Here is a 24,027-nt window from a genome sequence, read left to right on the forward strand (position 1 = left end):
ATGAGACTCAGTGGAGGGAAATGACAGCGGGCTATCAACAAAACCATGGTGGAAGAGTCTCTGCTAGGAAACTGCAAGATGCTCTTTTACAGGCGACTCAAACAAAGCAGAACAACTTCCTTCCTTCTGTTCAAAGCTTGGATTTGTGGTAATAAGTTAGAGTCAAAGCCCACGCAAAAAGAATTACAGAACAAAGTCTTAATGAGCATTGTTTCTCACAGCACAACTGACGCACTTCCTTTTTAAGCTGTCTTCACATGGTGTCTGGGGGTTTCCTGATTCGGAGGCAGAAGTGAAACTCAAAAGCAAAATCAGAACAGACATACAGGAAGCATAGGCACAAACTAAGGGGGATGGGTGAAGGGCTCCTGAGACATGTGGTGTGACAGTAGCAACAGTCAATTCAGGAGATAGTGAAGGTGTGGGCACATGGAATACAATTTGTTGTCACTACTGTCAAGAGTATTTTTTTTTAGGAAAGTGAAAGGCTTTCAACATTGCATGTGTGTTTAGAATCAGACGGCATGGTCAGCAGTTTCTCTGCACTCCGATTGAATTTATATATATATATATCAATAAGAAAAAAGAAATGTCAATGAAATTCAATCAAAATGTAGCTTTATTTATGTGCATTCATCTGTACATCAATTGATTTCTATAAAGAAACATCACAAATATGAACAAGAACTGTACACTGGAAATGGCAGCATGCAAATGTTATTTGATTTACACAGCAGATCTGAACGTCTTGGACTTAGAATCAGTTTAAAATCAAAAGTGCCATCTGTAATTTGTAACAATCTCCTTTTTAAAAAATGTGTGTATTTACTGACATAGCATTTATGAGAATTTTAAATGTGGCACAAAATGCTTTCTAAACTCTGAGCAGCGTTTCTCTTCGGTCAGATGGAAGTTTTGTTTCGTTTCTGGAATATGTCACACATCTCGGAACTGATGCTGCAGGGATGTAGTCTTGCCGGCTGGACGCAGCGTCGCCAGGGGTCTGAGGGTGTTCTTGCATTTTGGAATGGGGTGGCCTTTTAATTTCTGACGTTAACCTTTTCCCCTGGAGCAGCCAGGGGAGCATTTGCTCCGTCAGATCTGCTCTGGTGTAGATCTGCCTGTCTGCTCGGCAATAGCCAGCCATGTCGCCCCTGGCCTGTTTCTCCCCCCTCTACGTGGCTCGCTTTCTCTTTCTGTTCACATCTCTGCAAAAGAGAGGGGAAGAGAAAACTACAAAAGCTCAGGAGCCAGAATAAGAGGAAGCACGCAGGCATATTAACACACGCAGAAACATGCACCGAGGTGAGCCTTGTACAGATGCAGGAGGGGGTTACAATTAATTTGTAACATTCATTCTCTCTGCGTTAAGACCTCTGATAGCAGCGGATGTATGCTTTGTTCTTTGTGGTTTGTGTGCCTGCACAGGACCATGCATGTGTTCACAGGCCTCAGAAACACCACTGCTTTAGTGCTGATAGCAGAACCACGGTGCTCATGCAGTCAAGTATGCTATTATCATTAAAGGTCGTGTAGATAGTCCACCTGAGTCCCCAGACATGGCATTTACACACAAGAGGTGCTCAGAGATAAATGTGTGGGGGGGTGTAGTACAGGGTAGAAACAAGCTGGCTACTACTATGGACTCTGTCTTTCAATGTGTAACAAAACATGCACTCCGTCTGGGTCTCTGCAACCACTACAAATTACTGCCTACTGGCTTGTCAGCTTAAGTGCTAAAGGAATAAAGAAAAGACTGAGTAGGAGGGGGGGGGGTGTAATTCTCTTAAATACGCACCTGCAAGTTCCCGGTCCAACATGTCGATAAAACTCTCAAGTTCCCTTGTGTCTCCCAGCTTGGCTGCAGAAATAAGTCAGAAAGAAAAGGAATTTGAGAAACTATAGAAAAGCAGTGGAACATTTTTGTGGAGAAATGCGGCTCAGTTCAATGGTATTTCCTTTGGACCAAAAGCTGAAAACTAATCTAAATCACAGAATTACATTCGAACCAAACTGCATTTGGACCTGAAGCTTGAAAGCTTGAAAGAAATATATATATATATATATATATTTTCTACAATCTGAGTTGGTTTCATCCATTGAGATTTAACAGGAGTCTTCTGTGCGTCTGCGTGCAACAGCTCTCATTCATTTACACAAACCTAAGACAAGTCTCATCGCTTCATAACAGCACAAATAACGCCTGCAAGAATTTTGGAATGTGTGTGTATGTGTGTGTGTGTGTGGGGGGGGGGGGTCTGAGACACAGTCACAGCGGCAAGGGCTTTGTTGTGTAAAAACAAAAGAGCTCCCAGCCTAATGTAAAGGGTTTTTGTGTGGCTGTGATAGTGATCAGAGCAAAAGCGATAGTGATCACTGTAAGAACGAGGGCTATCTGGATGGAGATAGGCGGATGGGAGTCTCTAGTACCTTTCGGTGCCAGTGTTATGCCTGCTGTGTGAAGCTCTTCCTCGCTGGTGTTCAAACTGTTTCCCAAAGAAGCTTCGCTGCCTGGGGGGAGAGGGAGGAGAGGAGAGGAGAGGGTGAGAGGAGATAATAAACAGAAGACAAGCACTAAGGCCAGCCCATGCAAATGAGCATCAACAACAGCAATGACAACCACTTTAAAACAATGCAGGAGCTGCACAGAATGATAATAACATGCAGTCAAATTAAAGTAAACGTGTGTTCTCTGTTAGAGACTCCCAAGTGTCAGCTTTTGGAACGTTAGGGGGCCAAAATGCTCTCAATAATGACGACGCATGGGAACAGAGAAACACATTGTCTTCTTTTATCTCATAACCGTCGACAAACGCGCAACACAAAAAAGAAATTCCAGACAATTCCAGAAAATGGGTTATGCGTAATTGCAGTTCATTCTGGTACACCGCTATTCTCATGAGCAAAACAGCCACTTTAATAGAAGTGTACCGTGATGTGTCCTCTTGTAACACTAATTTCATGCAAATTGAAAGCGTCAAGCTGCAGTTGTTTGGGCTGATAAAGGGGCTCAACCGGCACCCAAGGGAGCTGCCTACAACCTCACTATCCAGCAAATGATGCACTAAATAATGTCCACACTTTGGGAAGTATGCAAATATCATCTTAATCACAGTAACATTGTTTTAGTGTGAAGATTTTGTCGCTCACTGTAATCCGAGTCCTCGACTCCGCTGTCGTCCCCGAGCCCTGTGCGACTCTTGGCCTCCTGCAAGACGTGCTGGTAAGCATGAGGTTTGCTTTGAGAAGGGGCCTTCAGCTCCTCCACCACATCCTGGAACTCCTGCAGCAACTCGCCCAACTCCAGCTCCAAGTCTACGGAAAATGTGACAGCAGTTGGAGAGAAACCACATTATTCCAGTAAAAGAAAATGTTCTCAAGCTCGTCTCGAGCAAAAAATAGTAGCGGTACAGAAAGAAATTACATTTACACATATGTTTTTGAAATAAAACAAACCAACAGACAACAACTCAAATCTCTTAGATATATCTGAATATAATAAATAATAATAAATATCCTGGGTTATAATCAAATTAAATGCAGGTAAACTGCAATTGAAGTTTGTCAGTGGGTTGAATCAGATAACTTGATGTGTGAAAATAAACCTAAGAGCCCATAAGGCATATAAAACATCTAACAGCCTGTAAAACACCTGGTCTCCTCACTGTGATACATAAATATTACATTTTAAATTCAAGTTCTATGCTTTGGGCTGCAATAAAACAACACTTTCTGCTATTCCTTGAATAAATGTCATTAAATAACGGATGACCACACCTCTGTTTAACTGCATTTTATGAATATGATAATAGAGCTTTAACAGTCCCCTATGGGGTAGGAAGCAAAAGGAGTAGCAAGTAGAAAAATACAAGCACACACACATTCAAACATGTCAATGTCTGGTATGTTCTGAAAGAAGACAGCCAGCAAGAAGTAATGACTTGTGTTGTTTTTTAGGCATGTATTCTGTTCATAATATATCTGCTATAAGACATAGCAGGCAACATGATTTACAAAACTGCTGACTTTCTAACGTGTAACTTTAATATGTATCAACTTTATGTGATGTATTCAAAAAAAAGGGATTAGTCAAGTGTGGGATCTGAAGAAGTTAAAATATGGTGTACAGCCTCTGATACATAATTATACAGGCACCAGCTGTTTGTTACAGACCCGTGATCACTATCACTCTACTTAAAACTAACGGCTCAAGTAGTCGTAAGACTCACCTGTGGTCATGTCTGAGGTCATGCTGGAACAGGGAAATTAAACACCAGCGGGCTGCTGTGCGTCTGGATTCAGAGCGGTTTAAAGCTGACAGTCAGGGCGGTAGTTTTAAGATGAAGCCCTCCACACACGCACGCATAACCACGTACACACACACACACACACACACACACGTGCTCAGCCAGCGGATCCAAACAACCAATCGTGTCGCAGAAAACCCTCAGTGGTCGACTGTGACTGGAAAAAGTGGGCGGAAAGTTAAAAAGGAAAAACTATACGCAAATGAGACAGACCGACGATGAGAAGAAGTCATTACGAAAATCAGGTCGAGTGCCCCCCCCCCGCTTTGACATTAAGAAAGAAACTGTGTGTAGATTTCGTTCAGTGTTCATAATAGATGTAATAGCCTATCATTTGTTGGCACACGGATCTTGCTACAATAGGATTTTACATTAAAGAGTAATCGGAGTTTGAGTGAAGCTTTAGTGAAGAATACAAACTGGGTCAGACACTGCAGTCAGATCGTATCATCCTTTAAAACATCTGGGATATTTTACTTAGCCACATAGTTTTGATTGGGGGAATTCGTACTTATGTTTCACTCTGAGTTGAGTGAACTCGAATAGAAAAAGTTTCCATTTGTCATAAAACTTTTTGCTATCATAATTCTGCTGTGAGTGGTGCAGTTCTCTGCTCCATCAACAGAGGCCCCTCAAGTGCAATTTCTGTTCAAACTCCCACAGAAGTGATACTCTTAATCCTTAACTTAACGTAAAAGTAATAGGCATACCAGGGTAACATACTCCAATACCGCAAAGTATAGGTTCAATTATCAAAAGTTCTAATTATGCAGAATAGCCCCTTAGAGTAGCCTAGTCTTTTTTAAGGGTTTGCATTTGTAATAACACACACACACACACACACACACACACACACACACACACACACACACACACACACACACACACACCTATTCAGAAAGAATATTGAACTACAGTCCAAAAAAACTATACAAAAGTCATGAAAAAGTCATAGTATAGTATGTTGAAAAAAGTTGTTCAAATGTCGTAGCGTAGTTCATTGAAAAAAACCAGTCATGGAATAGTATTTCCAAAAAAATCCATAAAAAAGTGATCGTATAGTATGTCGGAAAAGGTTTTAGTATAACAGCTCAAAAAATGTTTCGCATATTGTAAAAAATCACAGTACACAATGTTGAATAAAGTCATGAAAAAGAAAATTTCACAGTATAGTATGTCAAAAATAGGAAAATAAAAAGGTTTTTAAATAGTCGTTGTCTAGTATGTCGAAAAAGTCATAAAAATAGTAACTGTATAGTATGACAAAGAAAGTTCATAGAAATTCATGGTATAGTGTGTTGGAAAACGTAATTAAAAAGTCATAGAAATGGTAGTATAGTGTATCAAACAATGGCATATGTCAAATATTATATATATTGAAAAGGTTGTTGTTTACTATGTCAAAAAAGTCATAATATAGCATGTTGAAAAAAGTCATAAAAAGTAATCGTATTGTATGTAAAAAAAAAAGTCATTAAAGTCAAAAGAGTTGTAGATATTGAAACAAGTCATAAAAAAGTAATAAGAAATCATAGTATAGTATGTCAAAAAAGTCGTAAAGTTAAAGTTTAGTATATTGAACAATGGCATGAAAAAGTCAGTTTTCCCGATTTTCTCTCAAAATAATCTTTCATACCAAATCCTAAAAATGACATTACAAAAATACCAATTGATTTTATAACTTTTATTAAATGAGCACCGGATCAAAACGGGAGTGTTACAGCAAGAAATGAAAGGATCCGGTGCTCTCAACTGGAAACAGAGTGTAACGAGTTGACAATCCTTAACTTCCTCAGTTTGAAAGATAAGACATGTTTGCTTTAAAACGGTAGATAAATAAATGTAGGAGTCAACTCCAAGTCCCAGAGTGCATTGCAATAAGAAACAAACAATCTTAGAGCTATAAAGTATAAATAAATATAAATAAATAAATATATATATTAAAGGTTAGATTAGAACTTGAGCTTTGTAGAGCCTGCTGTATAAATCACACATTTAATTTTGTTTACCATTGGAATGATTTTGGACCAATCCAGCAGCAGTAGTGAGTTGTGTCTCTATTTACAATAATGTAGCTTTAAGCTAATTTTTTACCAGAAAAGTGGCTCAGGAAGAAAACTACAACAAAAGTCCCAAATGGAAAGATCAAATCTCAGCTCCCCAACAAAAGCTCTATGAAACAATATTCAAATGTCTCAGATCAAATGCCTCTCAGGATGATAGACGACTGCTCTGAAAACTGGAGGTTGTGGGTTAAATCCTCATGAGGCGCAGAGAATTTTAAGGGCAAACACTGAAAGTGAAAAAGTCGAATATGCTTGAGAGATTGAACTTGTGTGTCAGATGAGATAGCTCAGGGAAATTATAGGGCGGTCTGAATATTTGTGGGTGTGTGTTCGGTGGTTAGTTAACTGGTTTGTAAGGTGCAAAGGACGGGTTAGAGTTCTCACACGAGGGTCCAGAGGACCACCGCTGGATAAAGGAGCATGAGACCGAGTCACCTCCTGTTGGATTGGAGAGACAGAAGGAGGGCTTTATGAAACAGATAACCACAAACTATTTTAATGAAAATGCGGCAGGCCAACCCGTTGTTAAGACCTCTGAGTTCATGAAGCACAAGACGTTGGACGACGCGGAGAAATTCTGTCGTCTTCAGTTTTGGTCTGGAAACTCTGCAGTCATCTGGGGAGAAAAGAAGAGAAGGACGACATAAGAATTTGAATCCCATTCACACATGTCTGCCAACAACAACGACAACAACAACTTCTTCAACAGCTACAACATCAAGCACAACTAGTACAACAGCTACTACAACAACAACTACTATGACTAAACTTCTAGAAGGGTTCTCAAGGTTTTAATTACTTTGTGCCAATTTAGGGAGCCGAACAGGAAAAGTATACACATTCTGACATTTTTATAGATTCTTATGGCATTCTGATATCCTATTTTCATGAAGCTTTTCTGACTCCTTTATGGCATTTTCTACTATGACATTTTTGACATTTCTTATGACTCTTTCATGACATACTATACTATTTTATTTGTTGTGACGTTTTTATGACATATCATACGATGATGATATTCTTTTAGATTATTATGGCATATATATGTTCTTTAATTTTTTACGACATTTGTTATGACATTTTACATTGCATTTTTCAGATTTTTATATTGCATCCTACACTTAATCATGCTGTAACTATAATGATACTATAATCGAAGTTAAAAGACAACGTTTTGCTTAACTGGTGTTTCCTTACTCTGAGATCATCCGGCATCCTCTGCTTGTCTTAGATCTCGTCTCGGAGTCCACTGAACTGCTTCTGATGAGCCTCCCTGTGGTTCTCCAGCTGCTCCGCCGGCATTTGCTGGAGGGTGAAGACACAAAAAAATACATTACAAACAAAAAATCATCTTATATAAGAATCATGTCATTTGACTGTTGCAGTTTCCAGCTGTGTTCAGATGGTAAATTACCTAAATTCAGTGACATTGTGACCTGGCATCTGCCTACAATTTAAGAAATAAAAGTCAGACTTTGTGGCCAATTGTATCACATTAAAAAAGGAGAGATTTTTCTTAATAACAGATATGTTGCAAATTGTTGTCTATGATGCCTCAAGAAGACAAACAGACACACACACACACACACATATATATGAAAGATTATAGCCTACCCAGCCCGTTTTACCTGTTGAAATACCTCTCAAGCAACAATACAACCCATAAAATGCAGTTTTCCACTTGCCAAATGTGTTTTAAAGAAGCTGTATTTAACATTCTGACTATTAATATGGCAATTAAAAAACAATTTGCCATGTAAAGACAATAAGTAATATCTACCTGAGCAGATAATGAGGTCATTCTCCCTCTGTGTGTGTCCTTCTCCTTGCTTCGTTTACATAGCCTGGCCACTCACACATGCTTTTACTGCATAAGAGCGTGCCCCACTGTTTAGCTAAAGCGGTTACAACCGCCCCGACTGACAGAGTTGTCGCGGAAACGTAGCAACCACCATATGGTTCCCCCTCAGGTAAACACTGTTAGCTCTACCAGCACTTTCGCCGTAGTTTGCACTGTTAGCACAGTTAACGTTGAGATGCTGACCATGTTGAGGGCTGTTGAGAAACAATCGAAATGCACTTAATCTGAGATCTTGCACCTTTAAAAAAAACAATAAATGTGATAAATCATCATTTATCTGTGTTGAAAGGAGTTGTTGTTGTTGTGCACAGGGTCCTGAGCCAATGGGAGGCACTTGACATTAAGATTTATTATCTTTATTTATGTAAAATATTTTTGTAATAAAAACGATTTAGCGAACTAAATAAATTATAATGTGGTAGGCCTAGTGACGTAGAGCCATAGGTCAAAGGTCAATCTCTCTCTGTCAACAAGGAGGAGTGAGATAGCAAATACCCTCCGTTTAAAAAACGTCAGCAAAAATCTGTGGAAGGTGATGCTCTTACTGTTACTGTTACTGACGCTTCGTGTCAGCAACTGCGAGGGAGAGCAGCCATTTTCACGAATGTCCAGGATCAAAAATTAATTAAAAGGATGACACAGAGACGCCTCACCCTGCTGTCACTCAAGGTAATTGAATCGGATCTCGTCCGGGAGTTGGACTTTGACGACCTGATCAATGACTTTTTAGTCAAAGAAGTCCAGAAGAAAGACGGTGGTTAGGAGGGAAGATAGTTTTCACTGCGTTTGTGTGTGGTCGTATATGGCTCTGTGCCATAGCTCTGTACTTAATTTAATGTTCATTCATGTATTCTTTCACGGTTTGTTGTTGTTGGTTTTATTCAAATCAAGGTGTGTGTTTTCACTCCTAAATATAAATACTGTGCTGCACAGGAAAATGGCAGTAATTTAACAAGTCATAAAAGGAAATATAATTTCAAAGTACTCGTTATATTTTACGATATCATCACCTTAAAACATGGGGAAAATATGATTTTGGGTTACTGTGTTTATATAAATGTAATTTATGAAGCTGTTATTGCTGCTAGACTGCCCCGTTGCACGCTTCCCTTGGGGGATTTTAAACTGTTGTTTTTTAAAAGCTAAACACCAACAAATATGGTCTAAAGCAGAACATTTCATGAGATGAAATATGTAGTGAATTTTGGAAATGATTATATCCATCTCCTTTTCAATACATTTTGACTTTTGGACTAAGTTAATTGACTGAGCGCCACATCGCTCACCTTGTGTGTGAGAAAGATTGCGGCTATAACACGCAATGTTTTTGTAAGTTATGAATAATAATGCCAACATTATAAATGAAACTTTGATCTATTTGGTATAGCCCTAATGACGTGTGGTTTGGGGTTGCCTTCCGCTATTGTGCAACCAAACTCTGTGTGAGCAAACATCGTTAACACTGTATTGGTATTATTTAAGGATTTGATTTCTAGTTCTAGGTGTTATAGAGGCTTCTGGTAATTTGGACAGAACAAAAGAGAAACAATCTGAAAAACAATCTGAGAGAGAAAAGCTGATTCAGAGACCATTATGAAGTAAACAGGAGGCAGGTGTGCTAATAAAAACAGGTGCGTTATTAGCACATTTGGTAATAGAACATTAATCCTGTCCCGTATAGTTTAGTGCCAAGATATGTCCATAAACAAAAGCCCACACTTGCTCATTGTTTCAGTGTGTCCAACTCATGCAGGTAAACCTGTTGTTCCTCTGACTTCTCCTGTGTCAGTCTGACAGGCTAGGTAAGTGTTATGGGAGGGGCATGTAATGAATCATGCCTTCAGCTGTGCAGGTTTAGGCTGCTGCCTCTGTCCTCCGCATTCACTCACTGACGAGGGGAACTTGGGTAACATGTGTGAGGGCGATGGGCCATGGGACTCCTGATAATATGAACTGGGCTGGACTATTGCAGGTCAGTGAGTCAAAAGCAATGCAAGGATTTTCCATTCTGATGGTGTCTACTTGCTGTGTCAGTGCTTCCGATAGAGAGAAAGGGTATAACTGGAATGTTGTTGCTATCCAGTAGCTGGATAGACAATGAAAATGTTCTCATTTTAAACATTATGTTTTTCTTCGTGATTGTGATTGTGAAAATGCAGATATATATATATATTATTTTGTCATTTTTTGTAAAGCCAAGCACATGCTTTTGCTTTTATTTTGTGCATGTTGTTTGTGTGTTAGAGTAACTGGTTTGAGATAAGTGAGCTTCATTGTACAGTCGCTTGCTTTTAAAAGAGCTCACTGAGGCATTAAGTTTAAACCTTATCACCACCAGGGAAAACGTCTATGTTCTGCCAGTTTGAAGTGCAACATAAAGACAAATCAAACAAAGTATAATCATAACCCAAATTTGAAAAAAATGTGTTCTTTTAAAAACAAAGAATTACTGCTCACAGTTTGTCTCTTTTCTCGCCAGAATCTGCTGGTTGTGGTCCATCTGCAGCAGGTCATATGTGGTTCTGTCCGATTTTCTATCCCAGAGGAGCAGGAGCCTGGTAGTCTGGCAGGGTCACTTAGTAAACACTTTCCACCTCAGTACCAGCTCCTGACCCAGGAGTATCTGTGGATGGACAAAAACACAGGCAATTTCTACACCACTGAACAAAAGATGGATCGTGAGACCCTCTGCCCCGAGGAGACAAAAGCTGAGGAATGCATTATATTACACAATGCTGTCGTTGGGCCCTCGGGAGACCTTATACAGTTTCCTGTGATCATAGAAGACATCAATGACAATGCACCTCATTTTCAAAACAGTGAAATACACCTGAGGGTGTCTGAGGACATGACTGTGGGGACCAGTTTCGTACTAGATGACCAGGCTCAGGACAGGGATGCTGGACAAAACGGCGAGCTGCATTACCGCCTAGAAGATTCTGATGGAGTTTTCAATTTAAAAGTGGAAGAAGACGGGCCTCTCATCGTGCTGGTAGTGCAAACAGCTCTGGACAGGGAGACTCGGGACATGTATCACATGGCACTGGTGGCCACCGACTGTGGCTCAGAGCCTTTAAGTGCTACAGCAACTTTAATAGTCACAGTGACAGATGTTAATGACAACTGTCCAAGCTTTAGCGCTGACAGCCCCCGCAATGTCACCGTCCCCGGAGACTCCCCGAAGAACATGCTGGTTGCTCAGGTCAGAGCCACAGACCAAGATTCAGGCCCGAATGCTGCCATCGTCTACTCCCTCAGTCCCAAAGTGTCAGAGCGGGCCAAGAAACTCTTTAGCCTCGACAGCGTCACTGGGTACATCAGACTAACACAGGACCTCCAGAGTGACAACTCCGAGGTGCTGCTGTTGAACGTGTTAGCTAGCGGCCATCACTGCCCCCCAGCAGACACGCAGGTAACCGTATCTGTCCTCCCCAAGGCGAACCAAGAGCTGACCATCAAGATCGGGTTCATAGCAGAGCATCAAAACCAGACTATGGTGTTACCAGAGAACCAGCCCCCCACCGTCTTAGCTATTTTAGAGCTTGAGGGTGACAGCAGCTCATCTCTTGCCATTGAGAGTGATGTGCCTTTCACTTTGAGCCCACAGAATGGCAAATATCTGCTTTCCACATCAAAGCCCCTAGACTATGAGATGAAAAGCGAACACTATATTTATGTGGTAGTGCAGGGGAGATCAGCTGAGGGATCTGTGATCATTTCTTCCAGGCGAGTGATCAGGGTGTTGGTGGCAGATGTCAACGATAATGCTCCACTTTTCTTCCAGTCTCACTATCAGCTGGAGGTGGAGGAAAACAACCAGCCAGGGATGTCACTGCTGAAGGTCTCAGCGTCAGACGCAGACAGTGGATACAACGGCAGGGTGACCTACAGACTGGACAAACACACATCTACCATCTTTAACATTGCCCCCGAGACAGGTCAACTGTCTGTGTCAGCCGTTCTGGATAGGGAACAGCAGGGTGTGTACAAACTCACTGTGTTTGCACAAGATAGCGGCTCGCCTCCCTTGGAGTCAGTGGCCACAATATCCATTCGTGTTCTGGACCAGAATGACAATGCACCTGTTTTTCTAACCCCTCACTTCATCTTTTTTATCCATGAGGATGTACCACCGTTCGCCCAGGTGGGGGTGGTTGGGGTGACAGACCCAGACGAAGGAGAGAATGGGAACACAGAGCTGCATGTTGTAAACAGCAGTGGACCTTTTGTTGTGGATAACACCGAGGGGACACTGCGCACCACCAACAACTTGGACCGCGAGACAGACGATCGCTATGAACTCTACCTGCTGGCCAGCGATCATGGGCGCCCGTTCGCTTTGACTTCCACTGCCAGGGTAACTATCTTTGTGGAGGACATCAATGACAACCAGCCAAAAGTGATCCTTCCCAGCAGCAACTCCTCGTGCCAAACTGTCTCTCCAGCAACCATTGCAGGCACCATAGTAACAAAGATCTATGCCATCGATGAGGACTCTGGGCTGAATTCGGAGATTACCTACACTGTTGCGGCGCCAGAGTCAGTGCAAAACAGCAGCCCCTTCCGGTTGGACTCAAGGTCAGGGAACGTCACCGTAGCTCAGCAACTTCTACAGAAAGACCTGGGAATGCATCACATGTTCATTGTGGTCAGAGATGGGGGGAAACCAGCTCCACTTTATACCACTATCTGGGTTAATCTGTTGGTCAATGAGAGCGTGGGGCCCTGCAACTTAGACAGGGCGCCCACCTGGACAGGGACTTCTGACTTGCATCAAACCCCCTCAAAGGCCCCCATATGCGAGGGGGAGGACACCAGATCTGCTCAGCTGATGCTGTCAGTAGGCCTGGGTATGATGCTGGTATCCACATGTTTGCTTGTGGCGACAGTTGTTTTATATCTGAAACAGAAGAGAAGAAGTCTACAACAGAACAAGAGGGGGCACATTGAGGAAAATGAGATTCCACTCAGGCTCAAAGACAAATATTACTCTGATGATTAACAGAATAAAGCAAGCAATGTGTGTAATCCTCAGTCGCACTTTGTCAAGGATGAAATCAGACTGTGAATTGAATACATTCTGAATATTTGTCGAAGGCTTCTTGCATTTTGATAATCAAATTTGTTGAAATGTTCAGATACACAGTGTATTCAAACATTGTAAAACTGCAACATTCTGTGGAAATAAAGTAGATCCATTTTCTGATAAGCTGCCTGGAAAGCGTATAAAAAGGTGATCTTGAAGTTACCAGCAGAGGCTTGCAGACAAATGTAGAACACTGTAATTTGACATTTGACGTGTACAGTGTAGTCATCATAAGATGGAGCCTATCACAGTGAGGCATTGCTAAAATACCAGTCATTATCATCAGGGATTATTCTCCATGACCCCTGCAGTGACAAGAAGACTGAGGTAATGGTCCGCTATAAGTTGATTGTGTCTTTCTCAGATTTCTGACTCAGAGAGCTGGGGAGTCTAAAGTATTTAGACACACAAAAGGGTTTAATGTTCCTCCACTGGGGAGGTGATGAAAGTCTCTCAAGAAGCAGCTCTGAGACGACCACAGGAGGCGGAGCGCAGCTGTGGACAGGTGAGAGGCGGCAGAGGGAAGGGACACCACCATCTCAAGTCACCGCCTCACACCTGTTACCCGATAGCGCTGCTACTCACCGACAGCGCTTGATCGCACCCAAAAGGCAGAAAAAAACCTATTGTACTGCACCCGGTAACCCAACAGGCTTGTTGTTTTGATGACAGCTGTTTGGAGTGAAATCACACTGTGTTCAAAGAAATCGTTGCAAAAGGCAGTTATTACTGGTACATCTGTGTGCTGGGGAACAATTGAGATATCAAAACCAGGTTAAGTGATTCATAAAATATGAATGAGGCCGGGTAAAAAAAATGTTTACAAATCTGTGAACACACAATTACACAAAGAGGGTTGGTTAATTGTTTTAGGGAAATGGGTTTTTATCTTTACGATATCATAAACTATTGAGTGATCCTTTTAGGATACACCTGTGTAAGAAGAAAGGAGGAACACCATGAGTCGTAAAACACAATGTACAACAAGCTGGTTAGTAGAGAACAAGCCTTGTTCTAACATGAGTGGTGTTTCTCTGAGGGTTTCTGAGCTAGCAGCTCAAAATAAATAATCTAATAGGGTTGTACTGTCTGTGACACTAACTGCATTAAATTAAAGGAAATAAAGTGCTACGTAACAAAGTTACAAATTAAAGAGGCATTTTGACAAAATACATTTCAAATTCTATTGGATTTAAAACATGTACAAATGTATATGAAACTGTAGTGGTTCAAAAGAGACATTTTTGACCTGGTTGACAAAATGTCAAACATCATTACAGAATGGATTTTAGGACCATCATGTTTAAATACGCTTTTTTGACAATTCTGAATTTTCTCAAAAAATAAATCCTATTGTGGGATAAGACTTGTGTGTCTGCTGATGTACAAATGCTGTGGCAAGACAAAGCCTGCCATCTGCTGGAGACAGATGAAGCCAAATCTGGTCCTTTATTTCTGGTATTTTGCCAGAGGGTGTAGATGAATCAGAGGACAGTCTCTCACTCGGCCACAGTCAGGTCACCTGAGATCAGTGATGCTTCCCTGCTGCATGCTACCCTGCCACATCTCATCTTAATCAAATTCTTTTTTTACTAAAGCTGAACATTTGATAGTGGGTTATGGGGTTGCATGAGCTGACATGGACAAAGAGCCCAGCTGGCGTCGACCCAAATACCAGTGGATTATTTCCGAGATACACATCAGGGGTTTTATGATCACAAATTACATAATAATCCAGTCTAATTAAAATAGCAGTGATGGTTTTCTTATCAAAGAAACTGTGTAGTGATGATGAGAAATACCCCTCTTTGCCCCTCAACTATCCGGCTTAAAAGGCTCTATCTCACTTGATTATTCCACATATTCATGGTCCGTGAATGCCACTTTAAGCTTGCTTTTTAAAAAAAGGAACATTTCAGGACTAAATAGACCCATTTAAGAGATAAACGATAAAGCTCATATCAGTTTTGCCAGCTGGGATCTTCTTATGTTCCGTTCTGTATCTCAAACACTGCAGTCAAACAGATAGTATCTGACAATTTCCGAAGCCTGGAGAGCATCACCTGAATGTCCACAGGCTCATATTGATGGTGTAACTTCAGACAGATCGTCTTCACTGACCACAGACATACAGCATTTTATCATTCTCTTAAACCATCTGCATAATCCATCAGATAATGTCTCTTTTGATTTATCAGGCTGAAAACGTGGACTTTAAAAAACAGAAGGCCTTGGAGAAACATGGACCGGGTGCCCCAGAGTTGGGATGGTCAACTAACAGAGGAGGAAAAGTGGTTTTAATATGGTAAATAAAAACGTTCCCTCTTCTATATTTGCATATGAAGTTGCAAGTCGCTCTCTCCATATGCAAATATGCGTCCACAATGAACTAATGACATTTCTGCAAGCGCAAGAACCTTGACCTCCTCATTATTCTCCGCCTTGAAGTTCATTGAAAAGCGACATTGTTTCTTTAAGATTGCACTTGCAGTCATCAGCGGGTCTGTCCATTGTTGGGGGAACAGAAAGCGAGTTGAGGTTGATATACGGGGGCCGAGGACCAGTTGCGCATATCATCAGTGGACCAGCTGCGGTGCAGGCAGCAGTAGCGGACTTGAACGCATCCTTCCAGACATGGGTAAGAAACTCCAGCCACTTATTAGCCGTTAGCAGATAGAATACGTCACTTTATGAAATCTGCATTTTATTTCATGTGATTGCACGCTGATATATGAATGGAACTGGGAAAGGGCATCAGAAGTTATTACGTTTTTTTTGTCAGTTTAGAGGTCGGGCCACTCACCGGCTGATGCACCATTGATATTATGAGATTTATTTCATGCTTGAGATGGCAGGGCTACTTTCAGAGGAGCCTTGTCGCATTTGCTTTCGGTCGCAATCTTTCTCAATTTTGAAAGAGCCGAACTTGGCCTCAGCTTTGCATTTCCTACCAGAACGAGGCCTGTTTTCATTTGAGTCACAATCGAGAGACTTGTGGGCAGCTTCGGCTCGGAGGGCTTTAGCTCTTTGTTCGGACTGGTAATGTCATCAATTTGTTAATTGGCACAAGGTGTGTCTGACGGCATGGGGGCTAATATTGGTTAGACTGTGTGGTGTTTAAGGTGCTGGTCTTTGTGCATGCCGTTAGCTACTTGTAGGCCTAACATTAGGCTACTCGTGGTGACCAGATTTCTTTGTTGACTTTAATTTACTTCCTTCCTAAAATAACAACACTGAAAAGTATTGTCTGTTATATTTGCTAGATTTCTTACAGTTTATCAGTACAGTTCCCTCATCCAAACCACTGTAAAGTTATGCCATCTGAATGACAGTGATCACAGTTTGTCTCTCACATACACCGCTCAGTTAAAGAGCTATCTATTTGCCCCTCCTGCCATCTGTGTTTACTGTAATGGTACCAACCACAGTCTGTCTGCCTCCATTGTGGGTGTCTGTGTGGATGCACGCATGCAAGCGTGTAATGGCACACATGCACACAGTTGCATTGTTTAATAGCGTTGCTTTTTTTCCCCCATCCTCTTCCAGCACAGACAGCGCCCCACTATCACTTTTCTTGTTCCCGTGTCTCCCCAGAAGGAAGTCCACGAGTGTGTGCATGTGTGTGTCCAGCATAGAGGTGCCTCTGGCCTTTGTTTGCTTGACATTGGTGGCCCTTGTACCCCCATGATGCTGTGGGACAAAGACTGTTGTCTCTGCAGTCACAAAAGCTGCCTCTCTCTCTCTTTCACTTTGTCTCTCCTCTCTGTCCTCCCCCTTTTCTCACACTCTCCATGCTGGCCAGTGAATGGAGTCAGGGTGTGAGCTGGGGTCAGCGCAGGCACATCCCCATGCCCTTGTCCCTTTGGCATCCATTCAACAGGCACATGACTATTAAGGAGAATGCTCCGCTTTACCATGGGAATGAAAGTGTTAACAGCTGCAGCTCGGTCCACAGTGTCAACGCAGCATCAATTCAGATTTTAAATTCAATCTTGCTTACCTCTGGTTGTTATCTAGATAGTATGGAGATAGTTTTGGTTTTACGTGGCCTGGTTTTGAGATACCCACTGCTAAGAGTTCTGCCTCTACTCCAGTTCAATGACTTGTGTGCGTTCACACCATTAAAATAAATGACAGAGCTCATCTGGATAAGCCAGCTCTTTGTGCTCTCCTTTTTTTCCTTTTTTCCCAAAGAAACGGTCACTATGGATCTGTTGACGGCGGGCTGTGAATCATCCAGCAAAAACAGAAAAATTGATTGAATAATTGATTTGTAGATCAATAGAAAATGAATCGCCAACAATTTGAATAATTAATTCAATATCAAGCATCTCTTTGATTATTTTGAAGATGCCAACATGGGCTGTCAGAAACTGTGGTAGACATTTAATTTACATTTTTAGACTAAATAAACAATAGATTAATCAATAACGACTTCTAACTAATTCCATTCACCTTCACTGTAACGTTTTGGAGGCAAAAATCTCATGGAAGGATATCTCCAAACCAGTGCACAACCTAAACTATCTGCATGGCCATCACCCTAGGTGAACAGGTTTTCTTACATTTGATTTGGGTGAACTGTACCTGTACAGGTTGTAGCACATGTCCATATTAACTTAACTGAGAGGAAAGAATTAAAAAAAGAAAAATATTCCTTCTACACAAAGCACCTACTCTACATTCTTGTGTGCATCATTTGCCCATTGGAACGACGTCTGTCTGTCATATTGCATCAGTTTAATTATGCGCCCTGACTTTCACGCTGCTGTGTCTTGACTGTCAGGTTGCTATGACTGCTGTATGCGCTGTTTGGGTGGGGTGCCGTACTGCTCCCTGGTCGCCACACTGCTGTGTTTCTCTGGCATTGCCCTCTTCTGTGGTTGTGGGCACCAGGCACTCACAGAGACGGAGAGACTCATCGAGACTTACTTCGCCCGTAACCTTCAGGACTACATCACCCTCGCCTACATGTGAGTGCTAAACCTAAGCATTTCCATCATTAGAGAGACATCTTTTTACCCCTCTCAGGTTCTATTCAGAAGATTTAGGTTTTTGTAACCCTGAATTTTGACTGTTTTTCCTTTTCCCTCCTCCTCCTCCTCAGCATCCAATATTTCCAGTATGTCATCTATGGTTTGGCCTCGTTTTTCTTCCTCTACTGCATCGTGCTGCTGGCTGAGGGCTTCTACACCACGAGCGCTGCCAAGCAAACCTTTGGAGAGTTCAGGAGCACCATGTGTGGCCGCTGCCTTAGTTCCTCGGTGAGAGGGCCCAGAGTTGGACAAGTAAAGGGGATTGGATGGGATTAATACACATATCACTCCCTGGTGGGTGCTGAGCTGAAAATCTTAAGGTTGCTAAAAACCTTTGGGGACATGCAAAGATAAGCATACAGTGTGTGTGTTTGAGCGGTTGGGGGGGAAAAAGCTGAGTGGTTGGAAGACGAGGAAGAGAACACACAGAGAGAGAGAGAGAGAGATAATAAGTAAAGCCTATCAGAAAAAAAGTGAATGGTCACTAAGTGAGTCACTGCTCCTAAAAACGCTCTTCGATTATGTGCATCAGTTTATTATGATGATGCAGCCTAATGCTTATTCTGCTCCCTCCTTGCACAGTTTATAGTGCTGACATACGTACTAGCTGTGCTGTGGCTGTTGGTGTTCGCCTTCTCGGCCCTGCCTGTCTACTTCTTCTACAACATGGATGCCACCTGCCACACCATTGACGTGCTGACCGAGACGCCAGCGAGTATCAACCAGCTCTGCGTTGATGCAAGGCAATACGGTAACGAGACATCTTTTAATGGCAACCTGTGAGGCAAGCTTCTTACACTAATTCTATGAACAAATCCCATGAAAAGACCAACAATGAATTGTTTCTGCTAACAATGCTAACACGCTCGCAATGACGATGCTAACATGCTGATGTTTAGCAGGTCTAATGTTAACTATGTTCACCATCTTGATTTAGCATGCTAATACTTAGCAGTTAACACAAAGTAAAGCTGAGACTGAAGGGGATGTCATTAGTTCATCAGGTATTTGTTCAAAACTTGGACCAAGATATTTGTCAAATAAAAGTTTGAAAGTTTTTGCCAAATTTCATGGCGATCCATCCAATAGCTGAGACAAAAGTCAGGGGATCACCAGAGTTAAATAGGATTCATCTTCTGGGCATCATGAATCTCTGTAAAAAATTGCAGCAATCCGGCCAAAAGTTGTTGAGATCTTTCAGTCTGGACTAAAAAACGACCGACATTGACATCTCTAGAGCTCCCTGAGTGTGGCCAATAGCACATTTGCCACACAATGAGCAACACTGTTGCACTGGGTGACATGTTCTTTCATTACCATGAACATGGACACGCAGCTGTAGAGTCTATCCCACATTCACTGTACTGATGGTGTAAATATTCACCACCTCATCAAATGTGTATTAATCCGCAGCTGAAAATATTTCCCAACAAAAGCACTATTTACTCATGTTTTGCAACATTTGATAAACTACTCCTTTTTTTTTTTAAATAAACCTACAGTATATATATTTACATCTTCAATAGTAAGAACTAACAAGGTAGGAAAGTCAAATAGTATTGTAAATGAAATGACACATTGATGGTTTTGGTCTTTTCATGCGATTTGTGGAAAGTAAGAAAAATATAGAGCATTGCCATCTTCCTTTTGATTGTTACCGTACGTAAGAAGTAGACTTGAATGGGGACGTTTTATTTTTGACAGGGCTCCTGCCATGGAATGCAGTGCCAGGGAAAGCTTGTGGCATGACTCTGTCCATGGTTTGCAAGACCAGAGAAGTAAGAACCAGGACCTAATTAAAGCTCTGCCGTCATGTTCTACAGTTTGCCTGACATGAAATGAAGACGCACGTCATCACCACTAACGCAAAAATCTCCCATCTCCTTTTAGTACCGGATGACCTATGACCTTTACATTGCTGCCTTTGCCGGTGCGGGCATCACTCTCTTGGCTCTGGTGAGTGATTATGCTTCAGACGGGGCTAATTTGCCTTCTTTTCCTCAGTGGGGCACAATAGTGTTGTGGCTCATGTGACTCGGTGACGCTCAAAGTGTAGGCGGTGAGGCATCTCAAACCTCCATGACTGATGACTTCTATACTATTGCTCTCTGTTCCTCTTTCTCAGCTGACACAAACATCATAATAATGCCGTAATGTCTGGTGGTTTTCCAGCCAGGCAAATGGTGCACCCATTATACCAGCATGCTCCATTACGCGAAGCTGTTATACGGATGGCATCTGCTATGAAATCAATGCCGTTAGCAGTTAATCATATTTCTTTCTTATTTCAAGAGTTTGTGGATGTTGCAGATTTTTATTCTCTTCACTTCTGCTCTGACACTTCCTGTCTCTGCTTCCTCCATAGCTGACCTATACTGTGTCAACCACCTATAACTTTGCGGTTCTTCGGTATCTGGGGAGAAAGGGCATAGTTGCACGGTGTTAGGCTCACCAGCTTCCTGTCTGCTCTATCACTACTCCACCACCAACATGGGGACGGCAACAATTCCCTCCTTCCACATCATCTGCACAGAACCTCTTGTGGACTCTTAAAAATACTCTTTATATTTTGTACTTGTTGGGAACAATGTTATTTTATTGTTCATCCTTTTCTTTTTGTTATTTCGTATGTGTGTGGGGTTGTCTTGTGTCAGTGTTTCCTATGCCATGTCACCAAAATATTTGTAAAATATTGTTGTTTCTTGCTGAGGTCAGTGTCCTAAAATGTATTTCTGCTTCCCGTTGCATTCAAAACACAAATAACACATCCCTAATCAATTAACATATGTAAGAAATAACCACCAATTTGCAACACATGTGCTGCTAGAATGCAGCTGTTGCGGAGAAAAAGGATTATAGGTTACCATGGCTACCCTGCTTCACATCTGGTCGCCATGGTGGCAGACAAGCATGCATTTGGGGTCTCACGCTGACCTCGGAACTTTTCTCACGGGCTGGAGAAAAGCCTCAACAATGGAATCATGCCTGTTTTAAAAGCTAGCCAATAAGGAGCGAGCTGTGGGGGCCACCTGCGCTACGAGTCTCTGCCAAGGGTTATATTACATGTCAAGGGAGAGGTTCCTCCTGACAAAGAGAGGGTTGGACCCCTCTGAAGCCTCAATGCAGGTCCTATGGGACAGCAACCACACACACACACACCATCCACAGGCTGCTGCATGACCCCCACCTCCCTCCCAATAATTGAAGTGATGGATTCAGAGGGAGGGGACTGAAGGAATTTTAGATGATTTTAAGTAGTTTCCTTCTGACAAAGGGACATACTTGTTTAGTTCTGATCTAGAAAGGTCTGAAATAGTTTCTCATCATTTTGAGATGGCAAAAGCACTAGGTGCTAACTTATGGAGTGACCTCATATTATTAGACCTGAAACACATTGAGGTGTGACTAGACCCTGCTGTTAATGCATGACTGAGGTACTATTATAGAGATAGGACAGCTTTGTTTTGTCTCTAATCCTTTGGGAATTTTCTTGTAGTTATTGTATAACACATCTTTTTACTTACTGTAGCTGAATTTTCTACACACTTTGGGTATTACTAACAAAATGTTTTTGCAGCATAATAAGTAGATTATTCCATTTGGTGTGAACTTTACCCAGCTGTGAGTGGTGGATTTGTCAAATGGCAGCTGGCTGTTTGATTATTTTTTTTCGTGTTGGTAAAATGTGGTAATAAAAAAAGAATATTCTTTGAAGTATTTGTGCAGAGTGCCTCTGAAAACATTTGTTTGTAGTCTGTGTGAAAGTGCAGTGTGTGGTGTTGTGTGTCACAGTGTTAAACTGGAGCTCCATCCCTGGCTTTCTGCCATATCTAGGGGGCCAAGGTGTTTTGTAAGGTGTTTTGTATTCTATCCTCTTGTGTCCACAGGTGCACTGCTCCCTGCACTTGGCTGTGAACCAGGTGTACCTGAGGAGGCTGGGGCACAGGGAAAAAGAGAGCGGCTACGACCTGTATGGGAGGTTGCAGAGGGACAGAGGGGGGACACTGTTCTCTCCATACCCTGCAAACCCATCTGACATCTCCTGACAGCGCCTTTAGTTTTGCTGCAGGAGCTTCATGACGACGATCACAGCCGAGCTGCTCATCAACATTATTCTGTTTTGTGACGTGTATATCTTGATTATTATTTGGTGAATTGATTCCCTTCATTATTTTTGAAGTTTTCACTAAAATATAGGCTATTGTGTGTTCATGTCTAATGTTGTAAAATACAGGGAGTCATAACATTTTGTGCTTATTTCCTATAATGTGTTATTCTTTCTGTATATTTCCTTAAATCAGACATTTAGTTTGAAAGGCAGACCTGATTTTTATTTTTTTTCTTCTAGCCAGGTCTAATTTTACAGTATGCGGTGCATGCTTGCTTTCCTTTATAATGAAGAGGAAATAAACAGTGTTCACTGTCTCTTGGCTTCCCACTCATTCTTGGTCATTCAATGACATTGAGGGTCTTGTGTGATGAAATTCAAACAAGGTGACCAGTGTTTTACTCAAGATCTTGCAGAAATATAGTAATACTTCTTTTCAACACTTCCTTATTACTGCAAATAGTTTTTTTCCCCTGATGGTAAAATGACTGCTGAACACTGGAGAACTGAGGTATACTGATTAATTTGAGTGACCCATTTTAGTTTTAAAAATAGTGGAAGAGCTTTTGTTTTTAAACTTTAAAGTCATTTAAGGCACACACATTCATGAATTTCAAACAAGAGAGTTTCTGCATTTGGTATGTTGCGTGTTTTATTTCTAGCCAAGCACTGGAGAGTATTCACCGCGTTGCCAGCATGTTGGCACAACCATTTGTATCCCCCGTAGTGCAAAAAGAGAGAGAGGGAAGTTGCCCATCAGATCAACACACAGTCAAGATGAACAGTCTGACTTTCACACAGCTTGAATCACACTCATGGGTTGAGCACTGAGCGTGAGACAGACGTTCAGTGTCACTTCATACATCGTTATGAAATAAATGCCCTTTGCAATTTACATAAGCCATTAATATGGACAGGACAGCCCAAAGAAATTACTTTACATTCATAAATATTACAGCAACAGAAAAAGACTGACATAAGACAGCAACACGAGAGCAACATGTATGGTTATGCTACCCGCTTCTAAGTACCCGCTAGTTCTCAGGTAAACACTGATAGGCTACATTATCTGAACAAATGGTAAAGAGACAAAGTATTCCATTTAATCCAGAAAACATTAAACACTGACAAATGATAAACTAACAGCCCTCGTTTTTTCTTTGAATTAATGTAGGCTAGCAGCTTGATTTAGTTAAAATGCCCTCGTCAGTTCACAGTTAATTAAGTTTCTCTCATACTGACGTGTGTACTAGTACTCAACACACGTACGATAATCCCACGAACAAGCCATTTATTAGAAGCCTACATCAAAGCAAAGAACCATGTAATAAGTAAAAATGACGGTACCTGATTAAATTAGGTTCACTTTCACAGTGAAGCTCTTGTAACGTTCCCCATTAGTCTGCACACACATTGAAATATGACGCAATCTTTACTTGAAAAGGCAAATCTCAGGCTGAGAGAATACACAAAATCTCCAACAGTAGACGCAATATAAAACACTATTCCAGCAGCAATGGCAATACTGACGAGGATGAATTTAGACACCGTTAAACTTAATTT

At 41.6% G+C, this 24,027-nt stretch overlaps 3 protein-coding genes across 3 annotated transcripts; 2 read left to right on the top strand and 1 right to left on the bottom strand.

Annotated features, from left to right (window-relative positions):
• Nucleotides 1-596: 596 nt before the first annotated feature.
• Nucleotides 597-4,381, bottom strand: LOC306702302 (regulator of cell cycle RGCC). The gene is made up of 5 exons (XM_079167887.1): nucleotides 4,230-4,381; nucleotides 3,151-3,315; nucleotides 2,431-2,511; nucleotides 1,799-1,861; nucleotides 597-1,208 (listed from the first exon to the last, which is right to left on the bottom strand). The coding sequence occupies exons 1-5, from the start codon at nucleotides 4,249-4,251 to the stop codon at nucleotides 1,201-1,203; spliced, it is 339 nt and encodes a 112-aa protein (XP_079024013.1). The 5' UTR covers nucleotides 4,252-4,381; the 3' UTR covers nucleotides 597-1,200.
• Nucleotides 4,382-10,130: 5,749 nt separating this feature from the next.
• pcdh20l (protocadherin 20-like) lies at nucleotides 10,131-14,420 on the top strand. The gene is made up of 2 exons (XM_079167040.1): nucleotides 10,131-10,206; nucleotides 10,714-14,420. Exons 1-2 carry the CDS (start codon nucleotides 10,159-10,161, stop codon nucleotides 13,234-13,236), a joined length of 2,571 nt encoding a protein of 856 aa, XP_079023166.1. The 5' UTR covers nucleotides 10,131-10,158; the 3' UTR covers nucleotides 13,237-14,420.
• Nucleotides 14,421-17,851: 3,431 nt separating this feature from the next.
• On the top strand, nucleotides 17,852-22,605 carry plp1a (proteolipid protein 1a; the record flags this gene model as incomplete). The annotated part of the gene is made up of 7 exons (XM_079168211.1): nucleotides 17,852-17,867; nucleotides 18,107-18,293; nucleotides 18,428-18,584; nucleotides 18,939-19,107; nucleotides 20,061-20,134; nucleotides 20,247-20,312; nucleotides 22,244-22,605. The coding sequence occupies 7 exons, from the start codon at nucleotides 17,852-17,854 to the stop codon at nucleotides 22,400-22,402; spliced, it is 828 nt and encodes a 275-aa protein (XP_079024337.1). The 3' UTR covers nucleotides 22,403-22,605.
• Nucleotides 22,606-24,027: the final 1,422 nt, after the last annotated feature.

Source organism: Pholis gunnellus (genome assembly GCF_910591455.1).
Source record: "Pholis gunnellus genome assembly, chromosome: 10".
NCBI lineage: Eukaryota > Metazoa > Chordata > Actinopteri > Perciformes > Pholidae > Pholis > Pholis gunnellus.

Bases quoted from the DNA above. Each gene is read 5' to 3' on its own strand.
- LOC306702302 (XM_079167887.1), bottom strand. From the start codon at position 4,251: ATGACCTCAGACATGACCACAG. The intron at 2,512-3,150 runs GTGAGCGACAAA...CTCTCCCCCCAG, and splicing joins AGTCGAGGACTCGGATTACA to GCAGCGAAGCTTCTTTGGGA. The intron at 1,862-2,430 runs GTACTAGAGACT...TTATTTCTGCAG, and splicing joins CATAACACTGGCACCGAAAG to CCAAGCTGGGAGACACAAGG.
- pcdh20l (XM_079167040.1), top strand. From the start codon at position 10,159: ATGGGCCATGGGACTCCTGATAATATGAACTGGGCTGGACTATTGCAG. The intron at 10,207-10,713 runs GTCAGTGAGTCA...TTTTCTCGCCAG, and splicing joins ACTGGGCTGGACTATTGCAG to AATCTGCTGGTTGTGGTCCA.